The sequence below is a fragment of the Marmota monax genome, unplaced genomic scaffold (genome assembly GCF_021218885.2).
Source record: "Marmota monax isolate L192 unplaced genomic scaffold, Marmota_monax_Labrador192_F-V1.1 WCK01_AAM20220418_F8-fsc00021, whole genome shotgun sequence".
NCBI lineage: Eukaryota > Metazoa > Chordata > Mammalia > Rodentia > Sciuridae > Marmota > Marmota monax.
In genome coordinates, this window is record NW_026695228.1 from 7323945 (window position 1) to 7350910 (window position 26966).

The window sequence follows — 26966 nt, forward strand, 5'->3', positions numbered from 1 at the left end:
CCCCGATCTAGTCTGGTTTTGCCCAGCCTCCACCCTGTTTTGTTCTCTATTTGAATGTCTGCATTTCTTATTAGGGTGCTAAATATACCTGCCATAGCCCAGAACCCTGGGGTTCTCTTCATGCTGCCACTTCCCATCTTTTTCATGTTATTGCATTTCGGGAAGCTTCTTTTTTCCCTCTGGTCTTGGCTACACAGCCTTTAAAAATAGTAATTTTAAAAACGACAACCAGACATACCAGAAATAACCAGTGGTTCAATAAGCCTCTGAACAAATATGGTAAGATTGACAAGGAACTTCTAAATTCGGTTTCAGTCTCATGCATGATTCTATGAAGGAAATCAACTCCAAAAGATGGAGAAAAACAGAAATTGAAGTTAATGGAAGAAAATGAAAGAATGCCTTTAGAAAAGAGAGAGAATAGAGCAGAAGAACTTTCTGAGACGGCAGCAAGCTTGAAAGGGGCGTCACCCTGAGGCCCCAGAGTAATCACATCTATACAATGTAGTCTCTGGACTGAGACACATCTGGTTCAAATCCTGTGCCTTTCCAGCCATGAGACAGGCAAGTTGCCTGTAAATTGAAGCTAGCCATTTCTACTTTTGGACTTGTGAATATTAAATGAGATAAAGTATGGATAATTCCTATCATAGTGAGGGGCGCAGGAGACTTGAGGATAATGGGTACGCTCTATATTTTGGTTGTGGTTTCATGCATATAGACGTCTGTGATAACTCAGATAATTTTTTTATTTCAGATATGTCCAGTTTATCGTATGCTAATAAGCCTTAAACAAAGGTTTGGGGTGGGGGACCCATGAGACAGATGGTGTGGAGCAAGCGTTTGGTTTAGGATTGCTTTTTGCTCAGTACCTTACTGGGGGATGTGTCTTATTTCCATGGCTGAGTCAGACTGGGGAAGGGAAAAAAGAAAGGCTGTATATTTATATTTGTTAATGGACTCAGAGTTAGCGGGGCTGGTAGAGGGCCGTTAGGCTTGGTGACAATTGCTTTCCTGATATTATACCAGAAGCACACATAGAACTTACGAAACTTGGGGTGGAAGGTCTCAGTGGCCTGAGTCAGTCTTAACACTTGGTGGCAGATGCCCTGTGGAGTTTTCCAGGTGGAACAAGGGGTATATCATGGAGGAAGAGTCCCTGAGTGTCACTGCAGCTGTTCTCTCCCACTCCAACCACACAGACAGGATGAATGGCCTCACCTGGAGCCAGGGGGCCAAGGTCACAGGACCACCAAGTACTGAGGTCAGGAGAGAGAAGAGGTGTTGGAGACAATGTGAGATGACAACAGGGAGTGGGAGAGTGTTCCGAATGCCACCTTGGAAAGGCCAACGCTGGTATCACGTGGCCTGGCACAGAGACTGTTCCTAGGGTGCTGGTGGCCAAGGAGAAAACATGGCTTTGAAGATGAACATGGGATGGCACGATCAGCAGCCCAGAGGAAACCAGATCCAGGATGAAATCGGAGGCATACATATTTAAGGAGAAAGCATCCGGATTTTTCTATAATCAGAGCAAACACCAATTATAGTTAGATACTGAGTACACAAGAGAGGTATGCCAGACATTTCCTGCTGCCCAGCTGGGAATGGAAATCCAAGAGGAAGATGTGTGGATTTGGACACAGAACAGAAGACTAAATGGTCAGATCCAGACCAGGGTTCTAAGGTCCAAAGCTAGAGAAATACCAACAGAGGGGAGAAAATATCAGGTAAAGTGAGTCCTTACCCATTTAGATTAACGTTCAAGGCTAAAAGAACCTCAGGAACCCCATGTGGGTAACTATGTGATAAACAGTACTCATTTTTCCTCCCTCCCTTCCTTCCTTCCTTCTTTTCTCTGCATGGTGCTGGGGATTGAACCTAGGAATACTTCACCACTGAGCCACATCCCCATCCCCTTTCATTTTATCTTAAGATAGGGCCTCCCTAAGTTGCTGAGGCTAGCCTCAATCTTGCAATCTTCCTACCTCTATCTCCAGAGTAGCTGGGATTACAGGTGTGTGCCACTGCACCTGGCTAAGGACTCGTTTTTTCATAAGAGCAAATTAAGGATCAGGAAAGTGAAGAGGATTGTTCATTCTCTCTTCTCTTACAATCCTTTCCATCATCGTTTAAATAAGCTCAAGTCTCTTAAAAAGACATCATGTTAAAGATAACAACTAATCAAGCAAGAAAACAAATTCCCACAAACCTCCTTGGACCCCTGATTTAGTTATATTCTCTGTGTCTTCCCTAGTTCTTTTCATAAACAGTAGAAAATCGAGAGCAAGTTGCTTGCCCTTGGCCCTCATCCTCACCACCTCTGAGGCCAATGTACACTCTCACTTTCATTTCTTTAAATTCTCAGGAAACATGCCTTCTTTAGAAGGTCACCTTTGGCAACACCTCTATTTTCAGCTTCCCTGCTACCTGGTTATCTTCTGCTTCACCATCTCTTTTGAGGCACCCAATTATTAGTGTTTCCATCAGGGTAGGGAGTGTTTGACTCAACTTTGTACACATAACACAGAGGATCCTGCCAAATGATGGGATGTGAAATGAGTGAACACATGAAGAGCCAACCAGCTAGTTAATATCCAAACCCAGATGCAGCCAACACTGACCCTTCCCCCAAATGACCTTTCTCCAATTTGAAGCAATTCCCTAATTTTAAAAAATGTTGATGTTCACTAGAATAGATAAATGTACGAAGTAGTGAAATATCAGCTGAACATATTCTTACAGCATACGTGCACATAGAGATTTCTTGGAATAACACAAGAGACTTTTAAATGTCCAATTACAGAGCAATGAAAACTGTAACCGTCTGTATACTCAGTCAAGTGCAGAAGCCAGAATTCTTTGCTCAGCAGCTGAAAGCGTTCGGAACTCTGCATTGCAGTGAGAAAATAAACACCATTTCCAACACACAAAACCTGCATTTAGTTCTCCTTCTGCTGGGGCCAGTAAACAACCCATTTGGCTGGGGTGTGGCACATGGGCTGGTGCAACTTCTGCACCTCATGAGAAATTAATAATTTCAGGGTGAGCAGGCTGCTAGAAGATTCCTCAAAGTATATATTCAGTGCTTGTCCCAGTCTGTGACTTTTTCCTACCACTGTGCAATAAGGCAAGTATATGCACTGAGACAGTTTTTAGAAGCTTTTGTAGCAAAGTATTCTTTTTGTATTTGTTCTACATGACAGTAGAATGCACTTGTGAACTTTGACACATTATACAAAAATGGGGTATAATTTCTCATTTTTCTGGTTGTACATGATGTAGAATCACACCAGTCATGCAATCATGTATGCACATAGGGTGATAATGTCTGATTCATTCTACTATCCTTCCTACCCTCATACCCTCCTCCTCTCCCTTCTCTACCTAATCTAAAGTACCTCTATTCTTCCCTAGCTTCCCCCTCTTTCTTGTGAATTAGCATCCAGATATCAGAGAAAACATTCAGTGTTTGGTTTTTTGGCATGATATTTCTATTAGCATGATATTCTCCAGCTATTGTGGGGGGCTAGGAAAAAATAGTTACTTTAGATTAGGTAGAGGGGGAGAGAAGAAAGATGGAAGAATAGAGATACTTTGTAGCAATTTAAAGGAGACTTTTGCCTATTTACTGTAACAAAAATTTGCCTTTATATTGCAATGTATTTTTGGCAGGGTATTGGGGAGTAAACCCAGGGGTGCTTAACCAACACTAAGCCACATCCCCAGACCTTTTTATTTTATTTTATTTTTTTAATTTTGAGACTTGGTAAATTGTTAAGGCTGACTTTGAACTTGCAATCCTCCTGCCTCAGCCTCCTGAGCCACTGGGATTGGAATCTATTTTTATAGTGATTCATTTTTTATTGCATTTTGCTAAAGTATCAGTCAGCCAATGACTAGGAAAAAAATGATAGTCCACACAGAGTTTGAAAAGTAGTGAAATGGACTATTTCAACAACAAACGTCATTAAAAGGTACTCCAAAAGTAAAGAACTAAGCTACAAAATGGGAAGGAATATTTCTAAAACATGAATTATGATCATGTTATGTGAAAAATCATTTCAAATTTTTAGAAAAACAGGCAAAGTGCTTAAACAAGCTGGGCGTGGTGGCGACTCTGGAGGCTGAGGCAGGAGGATCTCAAGTTCTAAGCCAGGCTCTGCAATTTATCTAGGCTTTAGGTAACTTTGTGCATTCAAAATAAAATTTCAAAATAAATATGAAAAGGGGGACAGGAAATACGGTGGAATGAGATGAACATCATTACCCTGGGTACATGTATGACTGTACATATGATGTGATACTATATCGTGTACAACCAGAGGAAATGAAAAGTTGTGCTGCAATTGGGTACAATGAATCAAAATGCATTCTGCTGTCATATATACCTAATTAATTAAAATTAATAAATTAATAATAAATCATATATATATATATATATATATATATATATATATATATATATATGAAAAGAGCTGGGGATGTGGCTCAGTGGGTAAGTGTCCCTAGGTTCAATCCCTGGTACCAAAGAAAAAAATAAAAGTATTTAAACAGACATTTTATATGAGGACACTTTAATGCTTAATGAGCCCTCAACTTCACTATCAGCAGAGAAATGAATATCGTGACTAAAGTTACTACAGAACAGCCACCAGATTGGCAATCCTCAAGGTCAGTGAGGATGCTGAACAAGGGCCCTCACACATATCTGGGGGACAGCAAACTGATCAAAATACTTTAGAAAACTTTTTGGTAGCAACTGCTTAAACTAAGACACACATACCCTGTGGGCAGGAATTCCACTCCTAGGAACCAACGGAAAAATGTTCACACCAAAAACCGTTGCAATGTAGCTCATGACAGCCACAAAATAAAAACAAGTTAAATGTCCACCAGCAGCAGACTGGATAAGCTGCTGTGTCCACACTGTGATGGTAAACAGCGGTGAGGACTACAAACCCTTGCTTTAGGGAACAGCCTGGATAACTCTGATGGGTGTTCACTCTGCAGCTCCCATCTGCAGGACACTGCAGGGACAAGCTGTCCTACCAAGGCCTTCAGGAATGCTGTGGCACTGGAATCATTCCCTTCTGAAGAACCATCCCTCACTAGGTACTCAGGTGTTATGGGAGGTGAGGGACCACCCCTGAAGGACTCTTGGGTGACAGCAAGGCATTGTCATTAGGGAACAATTCAGGGTCTGGCGTGAGGTCTCAGACACAGAAGTCATGAGTCCAGGTCTGTGGGGGGAGCTGTTCAAGGTCCCTGGTAGGTGCTGGGCCCCACTGGGGTGGGAAGACCAGGCCTTGCTGTGATGTGAACATAGTGCTCTCTACTTCTGGGGAAATTCCCAAGGGGTTGGGCAGAGGGAAGACTGTAGAGACCTGGAACTCCCGGGAATGTGACGATGGCATTGGAACATCTGGGGAAATCAGATCAGGTTTGGAATTGGAACATCTGGGGAAATTAGATCAGGTTTTTGTTGCTCAGAGTCTACTAGAACTCTTTTTAGTCTCAAGTAAGTATTCAGAATCACACAACTACCACAAGCCACCCCTGGCACCGAAGGGTCCAGGCCAAAAGGTAGACAAGGTGGCGGGTCAGGGCAGGCAGTTGTCACCAGTGGAGAAGCCTGCACAGCTGTCCACACAGCTGTCCTAGAATAGTCTGCTTGCTCCAACCACCACCCTCCAGTCCCTCACAATTGTTCAGGTGCAAGGGAACAGGACTCACATGTATGAGTCCAGATCCACCACTTTTAGAAGTCCCACAAAGACCAATATCCCAATTTATATATACATTAGTTGTAGAAAGACAAATACCTTTAGTTTGTTTATTTATTTTTATGTGGTACTGAGGATTAAACCTAGTGCCTCACACATGCAAGGCAAGTGCTCTACCACTGAGCCACAACCCCAGCTCCCCAATACCCCAATTTCTTGTAGTAACCACACCATAGTTCTTGGGGTCCCCATAAGAGTCATATCCAGATGCGAGAATCACCATATGCAGGGAAGCCCAGAGGTGAGCTCCCTTTACATGTATTCATTAAAATCCTCCCAACCCAGTTTACCACTTGGGGGTCACTCTTATCAGAAGTGATGTAGCTTGTGTAACACAGTTATTGTTCCATCTTGACCAGTTTTCCAAGGAAATAAGTAAAGGAGTTAACCCAGGATCAACTCCATCCTTAGAGAAGAAAGGAGGGTTTTATTTATTTTAATTTTTTATTTTTTGAGGATGCCAGGGATTAAACTCAGGGGCACTCAACGTCTGAGCCACATCCCCAGCCCTATTTTATATTTTATTTAGAGACAGAGTCTCACTGAGTTGCTTAGTGCTTCACTTTTGCTGAGGCTGGCTTTGAACTCGAGATCCTCCTGCCTCAGCCTCCAGAGCCTCTGGGATTATGGGTGTGTGCCACAGAGCCCAGCAAGGGGGTTTTATTAACCTTTTACCCCCAGCAAGGAAGATGAAGAGCTCAGTTGTAGGGATGTTGCATTTAAAATGCTGCAGAAGCCCACGCAGAGATGTTGCCAGGCCCAGAGCTCAGCAGAATAATCTGAATAATCTTTATGAGACACCTTAATAATAAGACACCTCGGTGTAAAAGGAGCCCACTGCAGGAAGCCAGCAAGCAGAATAGGACCCTCTGCTAGCACCTCCTGGGCTCTGTGTGGCAGGTGGGTGGCCCAGCCCAGGTGCTTACCTTTCCCGCAGGCCTGCACCAGACCGTACCACTCCCCGCAGCTGTTGCACAGCAAGGTGAAGGCCATTTCTCGCTGGCCTGGAACAGGCCCCGGGGCACACACATACAGCAGCTCATCCCCCATCTCCAAGCCCGTGCGGCCCTGCAGGATGGTGTGTGGGAACGAAGGCGGGTCTCCACAGGGCTTCTCTGAGGAAAAGGAATCACAGTTAGTTTTTCCAAACTATTCAGAATGCTCTGAGAGAAAATAAACCAAAAAAACCCTACCCTACCCCTAACCCCTTGTCCCACAGAGTGCTACAGCTTTGTACTTTAAAATTGCCAGACAACATGACCTTCTGATGTGACCTTGAAAGAAGAACCCAGAGATACAGGGCTAGCAGCAGCTCCTTTTTGCCGGATGAATAAGTACCACTGTTGAACACTAAAATGTGACAGACTGCAGCTGCAAGGGAAGGTGTCCCTCCCCTCCCTCAACCTCAAGGTCGAAGGTAACAGGGTTCACCAATGTAGCCATACAAAAGATAAAGGCACAGTCTGAAAATAATATCGTATAATATTTAAGACATAAATGGGATTACATCATATGTATTACTGAGTACCTTGCTTTTTTATTTTAATAAAGTATTTTTTTTTTGAGAATTTTTAGGTTCACAGCAAAGTTAAGAGGTAAGTACATGGAGTTCCCATACACTCACTTCCCTCCTCCCATACAAACACCCCCTACTCTCAACATCCACCCCCAGTGGGATATTTGTTAGACTTGATGAATCTACATAGACATCTCATCACCTGAAGTCCATACTTACCTGAAGGAGCACTCTGGGTTTTGTATATTCTATGAGTTTAGACAAATGCTTGATGACATGTATCCACCACTGCATTATCATACAGAGCAGTGTCACTGTCTTAAAAAAAATCCTCAGAGACATGCTCATTTATTCCTCCCTCCCCCAATCCTTGGCAACCACTGATTCTTTGATCAAGAGTGTGATTGCTGGATCACATGGGAACAGTATTAGTTTTGGAGAAAATTGCCAAACTGTCTTCCGAAGTGGCCATGACATTTTCCTTCCCATCAGCATTGAATGAGAATTGCCATTGCTCCACATTCTTGTCATCATTTGGGGGGTGTCAGTGTTTTGGATTTGGGACATTCTGATGGGAATGTAGTGGTAACTGTTGTTTTAATTTGCAATTTCCTAACGACGTGTGATGTTGCCCATCTTTTCATCACTAGCCATTTGCCTATCCTCTTCTCAAATGAGGTATCTGTTCAGTTCTTTTGTACAACGTTTAACCAAGTTGTTCATTTGTTCATCATATTATTGTGGAGTTATAAGAGTTCTTTGTATGTTTTGCATAGCAATCCTTGATTAGATGCATCTTTGGCAACTATTCTTCCCAGTCTGCAACTTGTCTTCTCATTCTGTTGACATTTAATTTAATAAATCGAACTCATCAGTCCATGGATCATGCCTTCTATGTCACATCTAGAAAGGCATTGCCATAGACACGGTCATGTAGGGTTTCTATGTTTTTTCTAAGAGTTCTATTGTGTGTTTTATATTTGGGTTTATCATCCATTTTGAGTTGACTTTTTGTGGCGTGGGGATTGAACCCTGGGCTTTGTGCATGCGAGGCAGGCACTCTACCAACTGAGCTATATCCTCGGCCCACTTGAGTTGATTTTTTGTGAAAAGTTTAAGGTCTGTCTCGGGATGTCCAGTTTTTTCAGTGTCTATGTTGACAAGACTATCTTTACTCCCCTGTACTGCCTTTGCTCCTTGATCAAAGATCAATTGACTGTATTTATGTGAGTCTATTTCTGGGCTCTCTCTTCTGTCCCATTGATCTTTTAGCCTATTCTTTTGTGAATTTCAGTGTCTTGATTACTTTATAGAAATATAGAAATCTTGAAGTTCAATAGTGTCTTTTTCCATTTTCAGTTGGCTATTCTGGGTCTTTGGTTTTTGCATATAATCTATAGAATCAGTTTCTTCGTAGCCATAAAATAATGTGCTGGGAATTTGGGGTGTTGAGTCTACAGATCAAGTTTGGAAGAACTAATATGTTGGTAGTATTGAGTCTTCCTATTCATGCACATAGAATCTCTCCCCATTTATTTATTTCTTTATTTCATCAGAGTGTTATTGTTTTCTTCATAACAGATCTTGACATATTTTGTTAGATTTATACCTAAGTATTTCATTTTGGGGGGTGCTAATGTAAATGATAATGTGTTTTTAAGTTCAAATTCCACTTGCTCATTGCTGGTTTATAGGAAAATGATTATCTTTTGTACATTAATCTTGTATCCTTCAACCTGCTATTATTATATAATTCATCTGGATTTTCTACATAGACAATTATGTTATCTGTAGACAAAAAGTAATTTTGGTTCTTCCTCCCCAGTACCTTTTGTTTCCTTATGGTATTAGCTGCAACTTCCAGTATAATGTTCAAAAACAGTGGTTAGAGGGAACCTCCTTGCCTTATTCCTGATCTTAATGTCACCAGCAAGAATGACATTAGCTGTAGGGTTTCATTTTTTTTCTTTCATATTTTTTTGGAGGGGTACCAGGAGTGCTTAGTTACTGAGACATTTCCCCAGACTTTTTTCCCCCTAAGTTTTTAAAATATAGTTGTAGATAGACAGCATGTCTTTATTTTATTTATTTTTTTAATGTGCGCTGAACCCAGTACCTCACTCATGCTAGGCAAATGCTCTGCCACTGAGCTGCAGCCCCAGCCCTCTCCAGCCCTTTTTATTTTTTATTTTATTTTGGCACAGAGTCTCACTAAACTGCTTAGTGCCTTGCTAATTTGCTAAGGCTGGTCTCAAACTTGCAGATTCTCCAGCCTCAGCCTCTGGAGCTGCTGAGATTACAGGCATGCACCACCACACCTGGCAACTATATGGTTTTTACAAATATTCTTTACCGAATTAAGGAAGTTGCCCTCTATTTCTGTATTGATGAAGAGTTGTTTTTTTTTTTAAATCATGAATTGGTGTTGAGTCTAATTAGATGCTTTTTCTGCATCTATCAATATGATTATGTAATTTTTCTTCAATAGTTTGTTGATCATATTGATTCAATTTGTTTAACAGATATAGGCCTATTCAGAATATCTATTTTTTTCTGAATTAGTTTTATCTTATTTTATTTACTTATGTATTTTTAATATTTTTTTTAGTTATTGATAGACCTTTATTTTTATTTATTTATATGTGGTACTGAGAATCAAATCCAGTGCCTCACACATGCCAGGCAAGTGCTTTACGGCTGGGCCACAGCCCCAGCCCCAATTTATTTTTTGATGATTCTAGGGATTGAATCCGGGAGCGCATGTACAACTGACCCACATTCCTAGTCCTTTTTATTTTTTTTTTATCTTGAGACAAGGTCTCACTAAGTTGCTGAGGCAGGCCTTCAACTTGCAATCTTCCTGCCTCAACCTCCTGAATCTCTGGGACTACAGGGCCTGAATTAGTTTAAGCAGATTGTGTCTTTTAAGAAATTGGTCCATTTTATCTACATTATCAAAGTTGAGGGCACAGAGTTATTCATAACATACTTTCATTATTCTTTTAGTGTCCATGGTGTCTATATTGACTTTCCATCTTTCATTTTTGATAGCAAGTCTTGTTTTCTTTTCTCTCCTTTTCTTCTTATTAACTTGGCTAGAAATTTATCAATGTTATTGATCTCTTCAAAGAAGCAGCTTTGGGTTTTGATGCTTTTCTCTATTCTTTTCCTATTTTTAATATCATTGACTTTTGCTCTATTTTTTTATTTGCCTTTTCCTCTGCTTACTTTGGATTTAATTTGCTCTTCTTCTTTGAACTTCCTAAGGCAGAAGCTTCTATTGGTGACTCTGGATCTTCTTTCTTTCCAGTATATGCATTCAATGCTGTAGATTCCCAGCACTGCTTTGCACAGATTTTTGACAAGTTGTATTTTATTCTCATTTAATCTATTTAAATTTTTTCTTTTAAGTTTTTTTGACCACACATTATTTAAAGTGTATTATTTATTCCCTCTCTGCTTCCTAATTGCTATATCCTGAGTTGCTTTCCTCCTCCACACCTTTCTTCCATGATGTTCTGCCTCACCTCAGACTCACAGCCATGGAGTTGACCTTCTATGGACTGAGACCTAGGAAACCAGGCGCACCAGATAAACTTTCCCTTCTCTTAAAACAAAAGTGTATCATTTAATATTCAACTATTGGGGGATTTTCCAATTCTCTTTCTATTTTTTAAATTTCTAAATTGTCCAATGTTATCTGAGAGCAGACATGATGATTTCTATTCTTTGAAGTTTACTAATGTTAAGAATTTATGGCCCAGAATGTGGTATATCTTATGGGATTGTCCCATGTGAGGTTGAGGAGAAATGTGTAATCTGCTGTGATTTGATCAAGTAGTCTCTGGAGGCCAATTACATCTGATTGATTGATGATGATGATTGCTGATGATTTCAACTATGCAGTTACTGCTCTGCCTGCTGCATTTGCCCATTTTGATAGAGAGGCATTAAAGTCTCCAACCGTAATATGTTTCTCCTTGCACGTCTATCAGTTATTTTCTCACATATTTTGATGCTCCATTGTTAGGCACATATTAAGTGTATGTTTCCTTTTTTTCATTCATAACTTTCCTTGCTCTAAAGTCTGCTCTGAAAACAATATCACTACTCCAACTCTCTTCCGATTGGTATTAGCATGGTATATATTTCTCCATTCCTTTATTTAAACATATATGTCACTATATGTAAAGTGGGTTTCTTGTAAACAACATCTTGTTGGGTCTTGTTGTTTTTATACACTATGACAATATCTGAATTTTAATTGGTGTATCTAGACCACTGACATTTAAAGTGATTATTGAAATAGTTGAATTAATATCTACCATAGTTGTTACTGTCTTCTATTTGTTAACCTTGTTGTTTGTTCCTATTTTTGTCTTCCACACTTTTCTGCCTTTCGTGGGTTTTTGTTTGTTTATTTTGTGCCAACGATTGAGCCCAGGGGCACTTAACCACTGAGCCCCATCATCAGCCATTTTTTATTTTTTATTTTGAGACAAGGTCTTGCTAAGTTGCTGAGGCTGACTTTGAACTTGCATTCCTTCTACCTCAGCCTTCCACTGGGATCACCGGCATGTGCCATTGCTCCTGGACCTTTTGTGGTTTTAGTTGAACATTCTGTGATCCTATTTTCTCTCTTAGCATATCAATTATCCTTTTTTTTTTATACTTCTTAGTGATTGCCCTAGAGTTTGCAACATACATTCACAAATAAATCAAGTCTACTTTTGTTTTTTTGAGACAGGTTCTTGCTATATCGTTCAGGCTGACCTTGAACTCCTGGATGCAAGTGATCCTCCCGCCTCAGCCTCCCAGAGTTGCTGGGATTACAGGCATGCATCGTTGCACTTGGTCCCAAGAATACCTTCAAATAACACCATACTTCTTCCCAAGTGGTACATAGACCTTATAAAAGCAAATTATTACTAATTCCCCCACCTGTCCCTTGTATCAACGCTGTCTTTCATTTCGCTTATACATAAACACATGCACACGAGTGCACACGTGCACGCACACACATACACAATCTTGTTGCTATTATTGTTACAAACTGATTAGTTAGATCAATTAAGAATGCGAAAAATAAAAGTTTTAATTTTATTTTCAGTTATTCATTCTGATACTCTTTGTTTACACAGATCCAAATTTCTGACCCATATCATTTTGCTTCTTCAGGAACTCCACTTTAACATTTCTTGCAGGGCAGGACTACTTGCTACAAATACCTTCCATTTTTTGTGGTCTAACCGATTATTTTTCCTTCACTTTTGAAGAGTATTGTGCAGAGTGTACAATCCTAGGTTGGTGTATGTGCTTTTTTTTTTTCTTTTCAACACTTGAATCATTTCACTATGTTTTCCTTGCTTGTTTGCTTGTTGAGGAGAGACCAGATCTTATTCTTACTTACTCCTCTATAGGTGAGGTGGTTTTCCCCCTCTAGATTATTTCAAGATTTTTTTTTCTTTATCTTCCATTTTTGTAGAGTTTGCGAATGATATGTCAATGTGTAGGTTTTGTTTGGTTTTCCTTTCTCTCTCTCTCTCTCTCTTTTTTTTTTTTTTTTTTTTTTTTGCATTTATCTTGCTTGGTGTTCTCTAAGCTCCCTGAATTTGTGGTTTGTTGTCTGACATTAATTTGGGGGAAATTCTCAGTCTATCATTGTTTCCTTCATTCTCTTCTGGTGTTCCACTTTTTGTAGTGCCCCACAGTTTTTGGATAATCTGTTCTGGCTTATTTTTCAGTCTTTTTTTTTCCTCTTTGCTTTTTAGTGTTATTACTATCATATCCTCAAGCTCAGAGTTTCTTTCCTTAGCCTTGTCCACTCTACTAATTACCCCAGGGGAGGCCATCTTCATTTCTGTTATAGTTCTTTTTCCTTCTCCTTAGCATTTTTTCTTTTATTCTTTCCTAGCATCTCCACCTCTCTGCTTACATTATGCATCTGTTCTTGCATCTACTTTTTCTGTGAACGTTCTTAGCATAGTCATCAGAATATTTTGGAAAAAACTCCCTGATCTGATAATTCCAACATCCCTGCCACATCTGAGTCTGGTTCTGATGCCTGCTCCGTCTCTTCAAACTGCTTTTTGCCTTTCAGCATGCTGTTTACCTTTTGTTGGAAAGTGGACATGATGTACTGGGTAAAAGAAACTGTAGTAAATAGACATGAGTAACGTAATGGTACGCTATGCGGGGAGAAGAAGCATTTTAATAGTGTCCTATGATTTGATCTCAGTTGTTTGGTGAGCCTGTGCCCCTAGACCATGAAATTTACCATTGCTTCTCAGTTTTATTTCCTTCCGTAGTGGGAAAGAATGGCCAGAATGGCCTAGAATTGGCCACCTCCCATGTTGGTTAGGCTTTGAAGAAACACTAGCAGATTAGGTTCTGGTAAAGCCATTTCTCCTGTAGACAGGACCTGTGAAAAACAGAATGCTCTGTTCTATTTCCAAATAGTTCCTTTTCTCTTCTTCCTGCCAGAAAGGACAAGGGAATTTTTCTCTGGTATTCCTGGTGAGGACTTGGTAGAGTTTCTGGAGGTAAAACTTCTCAAAGCATGCCCCCCACCCAACGCCACTACAAATGGCCTCCTGGCATGAACCCACAGACCCATCCACACTGACCCTCCAGCAATTTGTGATTCTCCTACCCCAGTGCTGGTTCCCTGGAGGTTTCTGCCGTTGGGTTTCTGCTCCATTGAACCACTTCTCCTCTCTAGGGAAATGGATACTTGTCGCAGTCTGGCTGGACACAAAATAACCGAGCCACCACAAAGCCTTGTAGATTCAAACAGCAACTCTTTATTCCCGAACTCTCACCAGCCCTCTGCCCACAGTACCTGGGAATACACCGCCTCCACCAGGCTCGAGCGCCAATTCTCTCAGAACTCAAGGGGAACTCCAAAGGAGCAGACGCCTGAGGCAGCAGGATATGCCCTAATCCCAGCAGGATCAGCCCTAATCCTGGAGCCACCCTAATCCCTGAGCAGGGTCATCTTTCAACCCAAAATGCCATGCGTCATTCCTACTTAGCTATGGCTCTCAGCAGACACTTGATAAATTGACTAGTCTTATGCTACTTCTCAATTATTTTGTAGGTAGGGACTTGGTTTGTGGATTCCTTAGGTCTTACAGCAGGGTTTCAATAGCATCAACATTAATTTCTATTCTTTTCTATTCCAAGGAAAGATTTCATAAAAGATCTTTATTTGTCAAACAAATGTGCACTAGTAATATCAAATAAGTGTGTACTAGTGAATATATTGTTTGGCTCATTTTTCAATTTAAAAGGGCATCTACTGCCAGTTAGAACTTCTGATGACCAGAGTTTCCACTGAGTTTAAAACTCAAAAAACTCGTCATTCTCTATATCTGCCTCTCTCCAGATTTGGGGGCAGTGTTATGCCCTGTGATCTTGCTTCTCTAATGGACTTAAAAAGAGTTGCTTATCTGTCAGTTTGATGTGCTTACCAGGACAGTATGGTGCTTCTAAAACACTTAGGTGCTGGGCTAGAAGTCAGAAGTGGTTTTCGGTTTGGTTTTTGATGTCCCTTCTATCGTTTACCTCCAGCTTTGAAAGGCTACATTGCAGTACACATTCTTTAACCTTCAGACAGACATTGATGTTGATTCTGATTTTTCACCATAATAAAAAACGCTACCATGAACAGTCTCCTATGTACACGTTTTCTACATTGCTTATTTCTTTAGGATAAACTTGTAGATGTGGAAGTGTTGCACCAAATTGTTAGAGTGACTTTTTGTTTTTTCAAAAAAAGAAGTTTGTTTGTTTGTTTTTGTTTTTGAGACAGGGTCTTTCTACGTTGAGCAGCCTGGTCTCAAACTTGTAACCCTCCTGCCTCAGCTTCTTGAGTAGCTGAAATGAGAGGTTTGTGCCACCATACCTGGCTGAGGAAATCATTTTTCATTCAGATTTCCTCTTCTAATTTTACAAGTTGCTTTCCTTTAGTCCTTATGCAGACTAATTACCTAATAAGGACCCTGCTTAAAAGGAGATATGCTGAGAAAAGATGAAAATAGAAAATACAACTTGTGCTTTTAAGTGACCCCACTTGCCCTAAGAGCTTGTAGTTTGGGTAGCACTTTTTCAAAGAGACTCAACACCATGCACATTCTTTAATATGAGAGAAATTTTGCATGTAAAAAGACGTGGGATATAAAATACATATCCCATAGCACAGAACAACTGTCTTCATTTTGTCCAAAACCACCCTGTTTGGATTTCATCTTTATGGTAAGAAGGGATAAAGAGTCATCCATAAGTTGCCACAAATCTAGAGACACCCTCAAAATTGGGGCAAGGTGGGGATATCATCCCAATATACCTTCTGAAGGACAAACTACTCCCATTAGCCTCTATCAATTCAGACCAATGGAATTCCATACCAATGGGTATCTCAGGACAGAAGGCTCATTCTTTCTCTCCTCCATGCTCAGCTGCCTATGGCCCACCTGAGGGCACTCCTCCGTTCTCCTCCTTCAGGATCTAACTCTGGGAGAATGGAGGCTCTTCATCAAACTCTGTCAAAGAACAAATACTTGCAGTCTCACATAGTTCTGTGTATAAAACACCAGTTCCTTGGAAGGAAAATCCAGGAGCAGGGCAATTGTTCCGAAAATAAAGGGGAACCTCAGGTCAAATCCACAGCCCAGACTCTGAGGATCTCCTTTTTCAGAGTTAATTTCCAGATTGACAAGGGCTAGAATCTGGTTCAGGAAAACCACAATCAGGCTCCTGAGAGTCTGGGTACACAAGCCATATGTTTCTGGATTTCCCAGAAATGTTCAAATCAGGAAACACACTGCTTCTGAGTTGGTGTGATTCAGGAGCTCCAGGACAACAGTTTCATGCATTAACACAACCAAGTGTATGCCAAAAACACCACTCACATCCAGGTGCAACTTGAATTAGTCTCTTTCACTAACCTTCTCATCTTGAACCTCACAAGAGAGCTATCGAAAACAGCTTGGCTATACACTTGAACCCACTTCTCCTCTCTAGGGAAATGGACAGTTGATAAATGTACTAGTTTTATGCTACTTTTCAATTATTTTGTAGGTAGGGACTTGGTTTGTGGATTCCTTAGGTCTTACAGCAGGGTTTCAATAGTGTCAACATCAATTTCTATTTTTTTCTATTCCAAGGAAAGATTTCATAAAAGATCTTTATTTGTCAAACAAATGTGCACTAGTAATATCAAATAAGTGTGTACTAGTGAACACACTGTTTGGCTCATTTTTCAATTTAAAAGGGCATCTACTGCCAGTTAGAACTTCTGATGACCAGAGTTTCCACTGAGTTTAAAACTTAAATGAAGACAGGAACATTTATCTTGAGAAACTGTAAGACTCTAGCCTGCAAGCCCCGTTACTATTTCACAAACCAAAGATGTTGAAATTGGGATACAAAAGTTTGACCTTTCCTTCATTCTTTGGTGTTATCTGAACTGTGTGACAAAGTCCTCTTTAAGCCAAGTGCAGTGGTGCACACCTGTAATCCCAGCTACTTGGGCCGCTGAGTCAAGAGGATCAAAAGTTAAGATCAGGGTTGGGGCTGTAGCTCAGTGGTGGAGCATTTGCCTAGCATGTGTGAGGCACTGGGTTCAATCTCAGTACCACATAAAAAAATAAATAAAGGCAAGCTGTCAATCTACAACTATAAAAGAGATTTTTTTTTAAAAAAGTTAAGATCAGCCTGGGCAACTTAGCAAAACCCTGTTGTTGTTTTTAAAAACAAACAAACCTGTGATTGCAGAACTCCTGGTACCAAGTGAGCCATGATTATTCCATAACATACTACCAACGAAAATAATGTGATCTGTGAATTTGTTTAGGTGTGATGAATTTGCTTATTGTTATTCAGTAAATTCCAACAGTATGGAAATACCTAAATGTTTCCAGTCTATGTTAATGGTATAACTCACTATGAAGTAGTTGTTCGGGTTTATAGCTTGTTTGTTAATTTAACATTATATCGTGCAATTCTCCCCTGTTGACAATTAGCTGTATTGTTTGAATTTATTTGTAAATGACTACAGATTCTTGTATAAATGTACCATAATGGACCCCCTATGGTCAGACACTAACTTTGTTTTCCTTTTCCCCTATAAAATAATGAACACATCTGCACTAAAGGAATTTTGTACTAAAGGAGTTTTTACTAAAGGAGTTCAGGAAACCCACCCCCCCCACTCTCGCCAGGAGTAAGGTAATGAACACCAGAGTGTATTTTTAGGACCATGAAAAGGAGAGAGATGTTATGCTGGCTAAAGAGACAAGGAGCAACGGCTTGAGAATATGCATCAAATATTTTCTAAACAGTTTCAAGTGGTTTTATTTGTTCTAAATCCTTACAACAATCCCCTCTTTTTTTGAAATGCTGATGCCTTTTGCTCCTCTTGTAACTCTCCGCTTGCTTAGTTTCCCAACAGGCTGGTAGGGTGCTAGTAGGTATTATTGACCAGCTCTGCGGGAAGGGCAGAGCCTGCTGGGGGTGGCTGGAGGAATGGCTGTTGTGAGATGATGGGCAACGTGGGATGCAGCCCACAATAGACAAGACCTTGAGGCAATGTCTGGCACACGGTTCTCAACTTTGGGCCGTGTTTCACAGTCAGTAGGAATGGGGCCCCCACTGTGGAGCAACCCAGCCCATCTCCCCTGACCCTCCATGTAGCCCTGGAGCTGTCCCCTTCAGCACTCAGGTTCTTCCCCACACAGCTCATTTTCACCAAGGAGAGATGAGCAACAAAGGATTGGGGAATCTACATTATTATAAAGCATAAACAAAAGAGCAGCTGGATATCGGAGGCCCCTAGCTAATACTAGGGAAGGACCCAACTCCATGTGAACAGAGCTGCTCCCCTACTGGGGTTTTGCAATGCCATGAGGGCTGCTTGCTAGCACAAGCCCTACGGAGGGCCAAGAAAGCAGCAGGCTCCCATGGGCTTTAGGGTCAGAGGTTTGCACATCCTAATCTCTTTCTAGCTCTGGCTTTGGGCAACTGATAACTACCTGAGGCTGTGCAAGTCACTGGCAGGATTCAGACTACTAATAAAAATACTTCTGATAAATAGTCAGAGTGAGCATGTGGTCTTTGCTCTAACTGGAGCATACCTTGCCCTGGGTTTTCTGTCTTCCTCCAGAACTCTGAGTCACATAGAGTCCCTTTCTAGGACTGTTTCTAAGCAAGTGACCCTTGCAGGTCTAGAGGTTGCAGTGGAACAGCACAGAGGAAAGTAGCTCAAGTCTGTGCTCAGAGGCCACTAGGACCCCCCATGGTACAGGAGAGCTTGAGAACAAAGTCACTGCTAGTGCATCCATTTCTCCTTTTTTTGCGGGGGGGAGAAGGGGAGGCATCAGATACCAGGGATTAAACTCAGAGGCACTCAACCACTAAGCCACATCCCTAGCCCTATTTTGTATTTTATTTAGAGACAGGGTCTCTCCGAGTTGCTTAGTGCTTTGCTGTTGCTGAGGCTGGCTTTGAACTAGGGATCCTCCTACCTCAGCCTCCCGAGCCACTGGGATTACAGGTGTGTGCCCACCACGCCCTGCTTGGTGCCTCCATTTCTGGGGGCTGTGCATGTGATTATAAGGTGGGGCTCTGGACCTCTCACATTTACCATGTGGAAAACATACCACGACTCGCTGAACACACTGACCAGTCCAAAGTGCAGCTTCAGATCTTCTGAGCAACACAGAAGTGGAGAAGTCCGTCCTGGTCGTTGGTGCCCACAGGCCCAGATTACAAAGACATCACAGAGATGTCTGCCCCACGGGCCAAAAGACCCCTTGGCAACATTTCTCTGGCTGCCCTTGGCATTTCTGGGAACTGGGTGTTTGTGTGTCAGGACTGGCCTAACCCATATTTTTGTAGTGGAAAGCCTCAGTCCTGACACCCATCCAAGCCTGGTATGTGGGTGGCAAGGGAGGGGACTTCACTGGTTCTTGCAATGGAGATTATTTGGGCTGCCTTCTGCAGCCACATCAGACCTGCCCAGCAGCTACTGGAGCCCCCAAGGCTGTTCTGAACCTGGCACCTCTCCAGAAGCATGAGTACAAGGGCTCATGTAGACCTAGTCTCTCTAGAGCCAGTGGGCTCTTTAATTCCTAGCCTTGCCTTCTCCTGTTTTTTTTTTTTTTTCTGTCTGTAATGTCCTGTACTCTTTCATACCCATTATTCCCATGAAACAAAATCTTACAAGTTCCATCTCAAATGCCACTGCCTCAGGAAGTCTCCTTAGTTATTTTTTTATTTTTTATTTTTTTTATTTGTGTGTGTGTGTGTGTAATGAAAACACATTCATTTCTCATCTATTCCAATATACTGCCAACTCAAGTCCTCTATCATCTGTCTGAAGCACCTGCAAGTATGAGCACTGGACTTTGCATGACCCTGGACAACTAAATAAATAAATGATCAACATCAAGTCAGTGATAAAGAGCTCAGTCTGACATACTTCCTTGGGAGACCCTGAATTAAATATGTTTTATCAGCTATTCTACACAGTGTGATTAATTGGTTCCAGTCCCATGATTACTGGACAATTCCCCCAAAGCCACTCATGAGACACAGGGCCACCTCTAGGTAGACCTGGGAATTGGCTACTCTCAAAAATTCCTGTTTACTCTCCAAGACAGGTAAGCACTCAGCTCTCTTCTTGTTGACATAAAGGAAGGGAAGCTGGGATGGAAAAGCACATGGAATCCCAATGACTCAGGAGGCTGAGGCAGGAGGATCGAAAGTTTGAAGCCAGCCTCAGCAACTTAGTGAGACCCTATCTCAAAATAAAAAATAAAAAGGACTGGGAAGGTAGCTCAGTGGTGAAGCACCCCCAGATACAATCCCCAGTGCTGGAAAAATAAAATAAACTCAAGGAAGGCAATGATCCATTCTCGTTTTTAAGAGAAGTACCCGCAACTCTGAAGTATGCAGCACCGAGAAGGTCAAGATGGCTGGTGGGGAAGCGGGGCACAGCCAGCCCTGGCTCAGTGTGGAGTCACACAGCACACAGAATGGAGCCTTGTGGTGCCACAGACAGAAGTGCCACAGACAGAGGAAACTGGAAGCCTCCAGACCCCAAGCCACCGACCCCACCGACAAGCTGCCAAGAGAAGCAAAGCAAGAAAATCCAAGTGGAGGCGACTTATTTCATCAGCATCCAGTTGGTTAAAAATAACTTCACTTATTAGTTTAAGTGAGATCACCACAGGGCTGGAAATTCACTGTCAGTGAAACAAAAATACTGAAAGGAAAATGAGAGACGTCTATGTTGGTGATGAACTTTATTTCAATCAAGAAGCACGGGAGCAGGGGCCTGGGCTGTGGCTCAGTGGTGGAGCGTTTGCCTAGCACGTGTGACGCACTGGGTTCCATTCTCAGCACCACATAAAATAAATAAATCAATAAACAAGCACAGGAGGAAGCTGCCCTGACACTCCACAGGCCCCGTGCTCCTTCTGGGCTCTTCCCGAGGCAGATATCTGCCATTCTGAGAGTCAGCACCCCTCAGTCTGTCTTGACAAAGGCAAGCAGCAGCACGGTGCTCAGTACCATCAAGCATTATTCGGAAAGAAGCAACCTTTGAAGAAGTATGACCCTGGGCTTGTGCTCGGCTGGACCCAACGGCCTGTTCACCTGGGTCTGCACTAAGACCCTGCACCTTCCTGCAGCGACAGATTTCCCTCGTTGACTACTATCAACAAAGACTCTATGAGGAAAGAAGCGAATTCTCTGAGAAGAGTGGAGGGTATAGGGAGCTGTTTTCCTCCTAAAGGAGGAAAGAAGACAGGGAGGGAGAGAATTCTCTTTGAGTGACTGTGGGGAGTCCTTCCTGCTCTTGTAGAGAGCCCCAGGAGAGAACAGGCCTGAGAGCCTAATCCCACCTCAGGATGCATGGCTCACCTAAGGCCTCCTTAACCATTAGGCCCCACAGGACCAAGACTCCAGGCTTCCCCTTACAGGCCCTGCCTGTGCAGCCCTCCTGACTGGGTGGTGAGGGAGGCCCGGCTGGGCTCAGGCAAACTGCTGCAGGACACAGAGCCCTGGAGGACCTTGACCGCAGGAACCCCACGCTGAGCCTGCTGTGTTAAAATGGAGCCGGTCTTCAGGCACGTGGACAGGTGTCATGACAGCCACCGCACATACATTATCTGAAGCATCTTCTGCCTGGCTCACACAGGGGAGTAAGCTCAGGGAGCCTCAAAGCCAGCCAGCATAAATCCTCTGCCTCTCAGACACACACAGACCATCTGCTGCTGGGCTTCTGGTGACCTGCCCTTGCTGTGCTTGGGCCTTAGCAACACCCCCAGTTTCACTTCACAGGTTGGCTCCCCACACCTCACAGGGTTGTTTTTTTGTTTGTTTGTTTTGTTTTTTGCAGTGTTTATGGTTATCAGTTGTAACTGTTGTTACTGCTGTTATTGTTGCTACTGAAGAAGTACATTGATCATTTGATTTTTTTTGAAAATTTTTTAATTTCAAAGTTATGGAAAATTTCTAAGAATGAAGAACTTCCATATACCCTTTATTTACTAATTTACCAATGTGAATTAATTTTGCCCCCTTTGCTTTATAATTCTCTTCTCTCTCTCTCTCTCTCTCTCTCTCTATATATATATATATATATACACACACACACACACACATATACACTCAAACATACATATATACATATCTATGTACATATATGTAAGTATATACATGTACATGAATATATATACATATGTATCTGTATTTATAATTCTGTTTTATTTTGTTTGCAGTGCTGGGGATCAAACTCATGGCCTTGGGCACGAGTGAGTGATCTACCACCGAGCTTTATCCCCAGTCCTCTATGATTATTTTATGAACCATTTGAGAGTAAGTTGTAGATACTGTGGCCCTTTGCTCCTAAAAACTTTAGTGTGCATTTCCTAAGAACAAGAACATTCTTTTACATAACTGCAGTACATTGACTAAAATCAGGAAATTTAAACATTGATACCACACTATTATTTAATTCATAATTCAGAGTCAAATGTCATCAACTATAGCTATTTTTTTTTCCTGGTCCACAATATAACCCAGAGTCACACATTGCATTTTGTTGTCAAATCTTTTCATTCTATTTTAATCTAGAACAGTTGCCAGCCTTTCTTTTTCTTCTCAACATTTTTTAAAAGAGTAAGGTGCTCCTCAGTTTGAGTCTGGCTTGTGTTTCCCCATGATTAGATTTGAGTTATACATTTTTGGCAGGAATACCACCAAATTAATGCAACACATCAGGAGGCACAAGACATTGCTTTGTCCATGACTCAGATTTGCAGTCACTATCGTGGCTTTGATCTTCACACCTTGTACGACATGAATGGACATTTCCTATCTTTGGTTGCATGTATTGAGATTATGGGCAAAAGGGGCACACACTTACAGTCACACAACTTGTGATGGGCTGTGCGGTAGAAATCCCGGGCTAGCCTGTTGCATGATGAGGAGCATATGGCCCAGACCCTCTCCTCACCCTAGCCAACAGCCAGCCAAGTCCTAGAAGCAAGGCTACCTGTCAAACAGCAGCTGACCATAGATTCATAAGTGAGCCCAGTCGATGGTAACAAAAGAGCAACATAAATTGATGGTCCACAAAATTGTGAGCTAAGTATGTCATTTTAAGATACTACATTTTATGGTGGTATGTTACCTTACAAAAGCTAAATGATAGCTCTTATTTATTAGGGGAAAGAGACAGGACTCTTTCACTTGAGATCACAGAAGAAGCAAGGTTATCCTGCTTTTCTTCTAGCTCTCTCCTATCTCCTTCAGGGATCTGATGCTCCACCTATGTTTGGGATTCAAAAAATCATTTAAAAAAATTTTTAAATTTGTTCTAATTAGTTATTACATGTCAGTAAAATGCATTTTGACACATTGCAAAGGATCATTTTATTTATGTGATTTTTTAAAAATCACAGATCTTGCTCTCCCTGGGTCTTTCCAAAACAAAGATACATCTCTTGATTGTTTGATTAGACAGATCAAGAGTTTCTCACAACACTCTTCAATAAAAATCAGTACCTGAAGAACCTTCCTGAACAGAGACCCCATAGCAAAGGAGAAGCCTATCATTACCAAACCTGTGGCAAACATCTTCCAGGGCCTTAGGAGTTCACTATGGCTCTCACATTGACCAACTCCTCTGACCTCTTCCCTAGAGGTGAGGATTTGGTGCATCTGGGATACAGCCTGAGGATTTGTGTTTTTAACAAGTTTATCTGGTGTTTCTGATGATCACAGAAGTTAAAGAAATCCTGCATTATTAAAGTAGTTCTCAACATAGGATGCACATTAAAATCACTAGGGTGATTTTTTAAAAATCTCAATGCCCAGAACATTTACATCAGAATTTCTAGGTCTGGCACCCAGGCATCAGTATTTTTGAAAAAAATACTTCCCAGATGAGTCCAGTATGCAGCCAAGCAGAACCTGTGCTGATTTCCATGACTGATGATTAAGAAGTTGGCTTTTTCTTCACTCACATGAATAGTCCCCTTCAACGACATGTGTTTCTGATAATGAAGGTGTACTTATTTTGGTGCACATGAAATGCTGCCCTGGAGACTTCTTTATGGTTTTCTCTCCACCACTCAGCTGACTTTCCAGACTGAAGGTGGATTTTCCTTCCTAAGAGCAGTTTCCTAAATCCCATAAATTTTCCTTTTTGGGGAATGATAATTTTCTTTTCTTTTCAGTGTGTTGTTCACTGTGAAGACAGACTGAAGAGCAAGCTGTGAGCATTAACAACTGTAGCAGATGCTGCTGAGGCTCTGCTGTTATTCCATAGAGACATGGATCATTCCTATGCACAGGGACTCCTGATGGGCAACTATGCCTCTGTTGAAGGGCATCAAGCATGCTAGGCAAAAACTCTACCTCTTATCTATGCAAATGAATAAACCAGAAGAGCCTGGAAATTTACATTTCCTGAAGCAGCCTTTCACCAATGACTGACAGATGGGGTATAAATACCCCAGCTCCCTCACCCAATCAGGGAAACCATGAATATGTACATCATTGCAGAGGTTTATTGAGAGACTAGGCCAAAGCTACTCCACCTCACCACTACTGTGAATTTTGCTTAATATTGCACCAAATTACCATCTACCCTTTCCTGTCTAATTTTTCACTGCCCTATTGGCTTTTCTTTGGAAGACTTCAAAAATTTCTTTGTAAGGCTTTAGAGAAACCATATCTCAAGGCCTTCCTCTCCAGAACCCAATCTAAGACAGCAACCAACAAGATCACCCAGTTCAAGACCTTTACAAAGATGGTAGCACTGACCTTCATTCTTAATACAAAGGGCATTGAACATGCCACCAGGAACTGGGTTGCTCTCAATTCTCACATCGATAGCTTTCATGATTTGCTGTTCACCACTCCCTTTGCTACACACAGTTGTCCTGAAACAAAGAAGGCACAGGGTTAGGAGGACTTCTCTGTGTTGACAAAAAATGGGAAAGAAGAATTCTTTTCTGCTATTAGTTCTGAATCAGCAGAGATTTTTGTGACTCATGAGCTTTAGCTGAAAGCATCAATATAGAAACATTCTCCCTAAACAAAGGTCTACATTCAGGTAGACAGGTGGTGCCTGAGTTGAAGTCATAGGTGTTGATTCAAGTTTCAGAAGCAAAACATTGGTGATATTTTCGAATACGTTTAGTTTTGACTTCATAAAATTCTGTTCTCTGCTTTTTTCAAATTTAGTAAGGTAAAGTATTAGTTCATAAACCTATAGCTTTTCTCATTTTCTTACATAAACATTTAATGCATCATATTTCCCTCTAGGTGTAGCTTTAGTAACACTTCATGAGTCTGGATATGTTTTTTATATTATTCAATTCTAAATATGTGCCAATTTCCATTATAATCTATTTTTGTCCCATATTTCCTTGACTTATTAAAATTTAATATTACTTTTACTCCCTCTGCCAATAATATGTATCATTAACTGCATGATGTATAATGTAATACCATGTATTATTAATATATATGTATTAATTTGCTTCAAATATTGCCACATATACTATTTTTTAGTGTGCAGTATTATCACTGCTTTATATAATTATATAATTTTAATCTGCCCACATATTAACTTATTCCATTCATTCTTTTTCATATCTCCAGACTTCCACCTGCAATTATTTTCCTCCTGCCTGAAGAACACCCTTTAGTGGTTTTTGTTTGTATGTTTGTTTGTTGGTGCTGGGGATTGAAACCAAGGCCTCGGCACATTAGGCAAGTACTCTACCACGGAGCTACACCATCAGCCTTCTTCAGTGTTTCTTTTAGTGAAGGTTGAGTGTAATGAATTCTCTTGTCTTTTATCTATCTTACAATGTCTATTTCGTCTTTATAACTGAAAGATATTTCACTGTATATATAGAATTCTAGGTTGACAGTAATTTTTCTTTCAGCACTTTAAAGTTACCAATCAATCATCTTTGGGTTTTGTCAGTTTGTTATTGTTCCTTTAAAGATAAGTTATTGTTCCTTTAAAGATAATCTTTCTTTTTATTCATATTTGATCCTTACTAATCTTTCAATGATATGCCTAGTTTTTTTTTTTCCTCTTTCTCTCTCCTTCTCTTTCTCTCTCTTAGCAGCACTGGGGATAAAACCCAAGGCATCAAGCATGCTAGGCAAAAACTCTACCACTGAGCTACATATCCAGCCCATGGATTTCTTTTCATTTGTCCTACTCAGACTTCACAGGTTTTCTTGAATCTGTGCCTTGATGTTTTTCTTCAGTTGTGGATCATTCTTATTATTCTTATTCCATTTCTTTAATTTTTCCCTTTATAGTTCAAATCACACGCATCTTGTTTGACTTTTACCTTTTCCTCTACACTTTTCATTCTTTTCCCGCTGTTTTTTATTCTAAATATCTTCCTGTGGAATATCTTCCGGTTCACTAATTCTCTTTTTGGCTCCTTTTAACCAGCTATTAGAGATTCATTTATTAGATGAAATCTGTTAGATTGATCCTCATTAAGTTTTGTTGTTATATTTTTCTAGAGCTTCCATTTGGTTATTTTTATAGTTTCCTATCCTCTACCAAAATTGCCTTCTTGCCTTCTAAATCTTTGAACATTTTAAGGATAGTTACTATAAAGTCTATAGCTACCAATGCTAATATTTAGAGTTTCTATTATCTATTATTTCTCTTGAATTGTATTCTTGTTGCCTTGTATCCTCAGGTGACTAGTTATTTTATATTGGCAAAAACTGTTTACTGTTAATTCAATAAATTCAATTCAATTTAATTATTGAGACCTAGGATAACATTATCTTCCTCAAAAGAGACTTTTTATTGATTCTTCTAGATATCTGGAGCCGTTGAATTCAAGTAGTATTCAATCCAAATTTGTGGCTTTCAAGTATTTGATGGTTTGCTGCTGCTTCTCAGAAGGCCTGTGTCCAATTTACTGAACTGTGTACTGTGTCCAGTTTACTCTTATTCCTGAGGTACAGCCCAGGAAGGTACAACCCAAAGCAAAAAGACTCACTGGAAGGGGCTGGGATTGTAGATCAGTGGTAGAGCGCTGGCTTAGCACATGTGAGACACTGGTTTCAATCCTCCGCACCACATAAAAATAAATAAATATTAT

General features: G+C 40.9%; 1 protein-coding gene across 1 annotated transcript in view; it reads right to left on the bottom strand.

The window, feature by feature from the left end:
* The window catches only part of Susd5 (sushi domain containing 5), a 50636-nt gene that overhangs the window by 15081 nt on the left and 8589 nt on the right, over nt 1-26966 (bottom strand). The window contains exons 3-4 of the mRNA XM_046437674.2: nt 24640-24758; nt 6713-6901 (exon numbers count right to left, since the gene is read on the bottom strand). Coding sequence (XP_046293630.1) covers nt 6713-6901; nt 24640-24758 — 308 coding nt within the window. The remainder of the gene's footprint in view (nt 1-6712; nt 6902-24639; nt 24759-26966) is intronic.